General features: G+C 42.5%; 1 protein-coding gene across 1 annotated transcript; it reads left to right on the top strand.

Moving 5' to 3' along the window:
- The first annotated feature begins 1,830 nt into the window (after positions 1-1,830).
- On the top strand, positions 1,831-2,870 carry LOC130291471 (olfactory receptor 1361-like). The gene has a single exon (XM_056540208.1). The coding sequence runs from the start codon at positions 1,901-1,903 to the stop codon at positions 2,843-2,845; it is 945 nt and encodes a 314-aa protein (XP_056396183.1). The 5' UTR covers positions 1,831-1,900; the 3' UTR covers positions 2,846-2,870.
- The last annotated feature ends 3,652 nt before the right edge of the window (positions 2,871-6,522 follow it).

The following is a 6,522-nucleotide window of genomic DNA, read 5'->3' as shown; positions in this document are numbered from 1 at the left end:
TTTCCATTAGCGTTGCAGGACCTGCGGATCATGTGACGAGGTGAACTCTATGGTATTTAGCTTAAGGACCTTTGGAGGCCCTGTGACGTAAGCAATCCCATCTCACCATGTAATGGTGATTAGCAGACGTTCGGACCAATCAGATTCGCCACGCCCCCTGCCCATATAAGGGAGCGGCGGCCATCTTCTCTCGCTCTTGTTCCTGGTTAAGCAAGCAAGCAAGACCTGAATAGCAGTAATCGCAGTGAGTTAGGCCTGAGCCTTGCGGCAACGGCTGAACAATTATAACTATAGAGTGTATCAATTCCCAAACACTCTGCAGCATCACCGGACCTAATAACTCCCCTAAATCCGGACAGATCTGCAAAACTTTCCCTAAAATCAGAGACTTTATGTCTAGCTCAAGGTCCGCAACTACTGCCAGTCACTAAGAAACCTAAGGACTGTTTGTATGAGACTGTTACTGTGCCGTGGTTATTGCAAGCACTTCAGTAAAATCTCCTTGTGGACCTTCAGTTATTTTATGCACCTATCGTTACTGGGAAGGGCGGTGATAGGCCGGAACATTGATTCAGCATATCTCAGCCTGGCGTGACGAACCCCTTGTATATCTATACCATACCACCACTACCATACACCCCCCAAGGACTACCACAAACAGTTTCCTGGAAAGTGGATGGTCGTCGTGGGCCAGTTGAATGGCTCCCAAGGTCTCCCGATCTGACCCCCTTAGACTTTTATCTTTGGGGTCATCTGAAGGCAATTGTCTATGCTGTGAAGATACGAGATGTGCAGCACCTGAAACTATGGATACTGGAAGCCTGTGCTAGCATTTCTCCTGCGGTGTTGCTATCAGTGTGTGAAGAGTGGGAGAAGAGGGTTGCATTGACAATCCAACACAATGGGCAGCACATTGAACACATGTTATAAGTGGTCAGAAACTTGTAAATAACTCATGAAAGAATAAAGTTACGTTAAAACCAAACACATCATTGTTTTTCTTGTGAAATTGCCAATAAGTTTGATGTGTCACATGACCCTCTTCCTATTGGAAAAACAAAAGTTGTATTCAATATGGCTGACTTCAAAATGGCCACTATGGTCACCACCCATCTTGAAAAGTTTCCCCCCTCACATATACTAATGTGCCACAAACAGGAAGTTAATATCACCAACCATTCCCATTTTATTAAGGTGTATCCATATATATGGCCCCCCCTGTAGAATCCCCTCCCCTTTATTCACCAATATCCTTCCCTTCGCCTCGTGGGTTGATCTTGATGGACATATTTTTTTTTACATCTGTTCTATGTAACAATATCCAAAATAGAAAGTATAAAGGATTTGTTTTCTGTTGAATTAAGGAGTATTATGGAGCCATCAGGACCTTGTGTGTCAATGCAGAATTGTTACTTTCATGGGTTATTTATTCTATTCCCAAAGCCACATTATAGTAATTGTCTTGTGCTCGAAATGTCGTGTCCCCTAGGGTAGATCGATGCTGATAAATCTAGACTGGATTCATGATACAAAGTGAGGAGCCGGGAATGTGCCGTCACTTATGACCAGGGTCCTCAGCCAGACAGGTTGGTGCAACAAATATTTTAGCATATGTGCAATTTATTTTTCTTATTTTTGGAAGTAGAGATACTTTAAAATCAAATAGGTGGCAAGAGTAAAAATGTTTTTGGCATTTTTTATTTTATTTTTTATTTACAACAAATGTTCTGAAATTTTAGGTTCGGCAAAAGTTTTATGGATGGAAACAAATGCTGTGGATCTGATTCTACCAGGTTCTTATATACTTTCCTCTCTGGAAACATTCACGGAGCTCATTCCCACCAGGACTCTATATTGCATTCAGTATTACCCAGCGGCCCCTGTCTTCACATGTTGACATATGGATCTACAGAATCAATCCTTCATTGGTTTCATTCTTCTGGGCCTCTCAGAGAAGCCAAATCATCGAATGCCCCTTTTCTCTTTTTTCATGGGCGCCTACGTTATCTGTATCATGGGTAATGTCCTAATCCTTCTGCTCATCTCCACCCAGTCTCAGCTCCACACCCCAATGTACTTCTTGTTGGGGAATCTTTCCTTTGTAGAAATTTGCCTGACGTCTATCACCGTCCCCCGGGCTCTTTATAGCCTCCTCTCCCAGGACTTGTCCATCTCATTTCATGGTTGTTTCATTCAACTTTTCCTGTTCCACATGGTGGGTAACATGGACAACTTTTTGCTGGCCATTATGGCCTTTGATCGATATGCTGCAATATGTCAACCATTGCATTACACGACCATCATGAGTAAGAGGACGTGCATCACTCTGTTGACTTCCTCATGGATTTTAGTGAACCTCAATGCAACTCTGTTCACCGTTATGACCTCTACTCTTCCCTACTGTGGTCGGGTCATCCACCACTTCTTCTGTGATATCCCAGCCATGTTCTCACTCTCCTGCATTAACACATCTGCTCATCAAATGGTTGTCTTCATTGAAGGCTCAATAATGCTAATGGGGCCCATGTATTTTATTCTGGGCTCCTATGTTCTCATCATTAGAGCAGTGTTAAAACTTAGTACGTTCACAAGCCGCCGGCAAACCTTCTGCACGTGTTCCTCTCACTTATCTGTTGTCCTCCTCTTCTACAGCTCAGTTATTTTTATGTATTGTCATCCAGGTTCCCTCTTTTCTGCGGCCTATGATGGAGTCATAAGTGTGGTGTACAGCATCATAACACCAATGCTCAACCCATTTATATATACGCTGAGGAACAAGGAAGTGAAGAACGCTGTGAAGAAGGTGATACAATGGTCAAAAGTCGATGGAAGAAGCAGAAGCTGAGAAGACTTTTGTGGAATGATTTTGATCAACCTACTTTTAATACTGATCATACAATTTATTATCAACAGAGGAGGACAAACAGATTTTTTTATTTTTAGTGTTTTTTTTTGGGGGGGGGGGGGGGGCAATGAGTATTCCTACTCCTAATACTTTCTGCTGTGGAAGGTAGGGTGGAACTTGTGCAAACCAATGCTGCTGTAAGTCTAGTGGTATTCAGTATGGGACGAATTATTACTCTTGTTGAGTTTTTGAATTATCTATGAATGAAGTTGTACAATAGGTAAGAGGTATTGTTGTCACTATTAGAGAAATTAGATTAAAAACAGAAAAGTTTAAGAAAAGGATAAGACAACTCATATGACGTTAATAATAATATAATAATTGTTTATATGGCGCACACAGATTCCGCAGTGCTGTACACTCAAATTGGAAGATGAGTCATACTGCGCTCAGCGTATTGCCGGCCGCAGCGATGTCCCGCCTCGGCCGGTGATAGGCTGAGTGCACTGTCATGTAAGGAGCCTGGGCCCCACCTTCTCCCTGCTGCCCAGGCTCGTTACATGACAGTGCACTCAGCCTATCATCGGCCGAGGCGGGACATCGATGTGGCCGGCAATAACCTGAGCGCAGTATGACTCACCGTCCCCATGAAGCAGAAAGAAGACCGGCACCGGAGGACCGGAACGCCGATATCGGCACAACAGGGGAACATCGGAAGGTGAGTTAAACGAAAACTGTAACCTTGTTCCCCCAGTACTAACCAGCGATACTGGCTGGTAGTGTGGGGGACGCTGATCAGTTTGATGCCTACCGTGCCCAGATTCGCCCCGCCGTTTGGCCAAAATCTTAGTTTTTCTGTATATACTAATTAGGTGCTAACTGCCACAGGCAGGGTTACTGGCACTCTGATGTCAGCGCCGCTCGTCCACAGCGCCGCCCAGCTCATCAATATTCCTCCCCTCCCTCTGCCCCTCCCTCATCATTACAGAGCGGGGAGAAGAGGGAGAGGCGGAGGGATGGAAGGAATATTGATGAGCTAGGCGGAGCTGGGGCACACACACTAGGGTTCCTTCAGCTATTGCAAAACTACAACTCCCAGCATGGCCGGACAGCCGGCTGTCTAGGCATGCTGGAAGTTGAAGTTTAGCAACATCTGGAGGTTCACCAGTTTAAAAGCCTATGTCGCCCAATATTGGCTCCATGCATAAGGATCATAAGTTGTCAAGGGACATGTTATGTAATCACAGTCTCAGTGGGGACAATGGCACCAAGGTGGCAAGGCTTGGAGGTAGCTCTCCCATTGTTCTATGCATTATAATCTCTTGGAGTACCAAGCTGGGATTATTATGTCTGATGGCAGTAATAGGAAAGACGCAATCCTACTCTTGGTGGCAGAGGCAGGAGGGAAGCAATCTATGGCTAGTGACAGAAGAGTAGCAATCATATAGCTGGTGCCATATGAAGAAGATTTGCAATTCTATGGCTGATAGAAGAAATATTAGAAAGGCAAATCTACTCTTTGTGGTGCAGAAATCCTATGGCCAGTGGCAGTGGCAGAAGAGCAGCAATCCTATAGCTGATGACAGATGAAGAAGAGCAGCAATTCTATGATTTATAGCAAAAATGGGAGAGAGGCAATCCTACTCTTGGTGGTAGAGTCAGGAGAGAAGCAATCTATAGCTGATGGCAGATGAAGAAGAGCAGAATTATTATGGCTGATGGCAGAGACAGAAGAGCAGCAATATAGCTGATGACAGGAGAATGTCAATCCTATATGTCAGGATTATACACAACAAATACAAAGTAATAGACCGAGACTTATCACAGTTTTTAGAGCTTATTTTCCCATATATTTGGCACACCTTTGGCGCAACTCCACTTATTTGCGACTTTTTTGCAACTTTCTTGACATCTTGCTCACGTAGACTTTTTTTTCACTTTTCACTTTCGAGTTTATCCTGATTTAACGCAGATCTGGGCGCATCTGATTAAAAATCTCCAGGAATCTCCCCCAGCTTGAACCTCACTTATGTTTCTGCTTTTCTGACTACCTAGAAAACTTACATTAGTCAATATTGTAAACTCAAAGGAATATTGTATCGTATTTATTATTATTTAATAATATTTAGAATTATTTATTTAAAAAATGTTGCAGTATATTGACATTTTATTTTATTGATGTAATTTAAATGCATTTATTTTTGTTAATAGTCTTCAACTAATCTATTAATATTTTTAAAATAGAATATTTTTAAATTAAATATTTATATTCATACTTTAATTTCTGGTGTCTTTTTACCCCTTAGGGCCTATTTTCCCCTTAAGGACTCAGCAAATTTTCGTTTTTGCATTTTCGTTTTTTCCTCCTTTCCTTCTAAAAAATCATAACACATTCAATTTTGCATCTACAGACCCCTATAAGGGCTTATTTTTTGCGTCACCAATTGTACTTTGTAATGACATCACTTATTTTATAATATAACCTGTGGCGAAACCAAAAATCGAAAAAAGAACCGCCATTTTGTAACTTTTGGGGGCTCCCATTTCTATGCAGTGCAATATTTGGTAAAAATAATACAGTATCTTTATTCTGTAGGTCCATCCGGTTACAATTTATATAGTTTTATTTTATTTTAATACTTAAAAAAATTATAAACTACATGCACCAAAATTAGTATGCTTAAAATTGGCATCTTCTGACCCCTATTTATTTTTCCGTGTACGGGCTATATGAGGGCTCATTTTTTGTGCCATTGCCTGTAGTTTTATCGGTACCATTTTGGTTTTCATAGGACTTTTTGATCGCTTTTTATTAATATTTTTATGGTATATGAAGTGACCAAAAATGCACAAAATTGGACTTTGGTATTTTTCTGCGTGTACGCCATCGACCGTGCGGCTTAGCTAACCTTATATTTTAATAGTTCGGACGTTTACGCACATGGCGGTACCACATATGATTATTTTTATTCTTTATTACATTCTTTTATTTTAAAAATGGGAAATGGGGGTTAATGAGCTTTTCAGAATTTTTTTTTTACACCTTTTTTTTTTTTTAGCCCCCATAGGGGGCTACAACATGCAATCTTCTGATTGCTTACACTGTTCAGTGTTATTCCATTGCACAGCATTGATCATTGTCACCAGCGCTCAGCTACTCTAGCCTGATGCGCAGGCATGGAGCAATAGATCGCCGACCGGACGACAGAGAGGCAGGTGAGCACCCTCTCATCATCTGGTAAGTTGATCGGAACATCGCGATTTTGTTGCGATAGTCCCAAACAGCTCCGCTGAGCTGCCGGGATTCTTTTACTTTCGTTTTAGATGCTGCAATCAACTTTGTTAAAGGGTTAATGCTGGGCATCAGCCCGATCGGCCGTGCCCGGCATTAGACGTGGGTCCTGGCTGCCCGTAGCAACCGGGACCCACGGGGTTTAACCTTTTCTCAGACGGTGAGAACGGTGTAAACCCGTTATACTGGACCAGGGTGTACAGGTACGCCCTGAGTCCTTAAGGATTGGGGATGCAGGACGTATGCATACGCCCTGCGTCCCCAAGAGGTTAAAGGTGTACTCCGCCTCTAAACATTTACTAATCCCCATTCTTTAAGGGTTACTCTGCTTTTGATCGCAGGTGGGACCCCTGCCATCCCCCCTGCCGCAGCCTGGTACCTCATC

The sequence above is a fragment of the Hyla sarda genome, chromosome 9, assembly GCF_029499605.1.
Source record: "Hyla sarda isolate aHylSar1 chromosome 9, aHylSar1.hap1, whole genome shotgun sequence".
Taxonomy (NCBI): domain Eukaryota; kingdom Metazoa; phylum Chordata; class Amphibia; order Anura; family Hylidae; genus Hyla; species Hyla sarda.
Note: the sequence above shows the minus strand (reverse complement) of the source record. Positions and strands in the feature narration are given on the sequence as shown.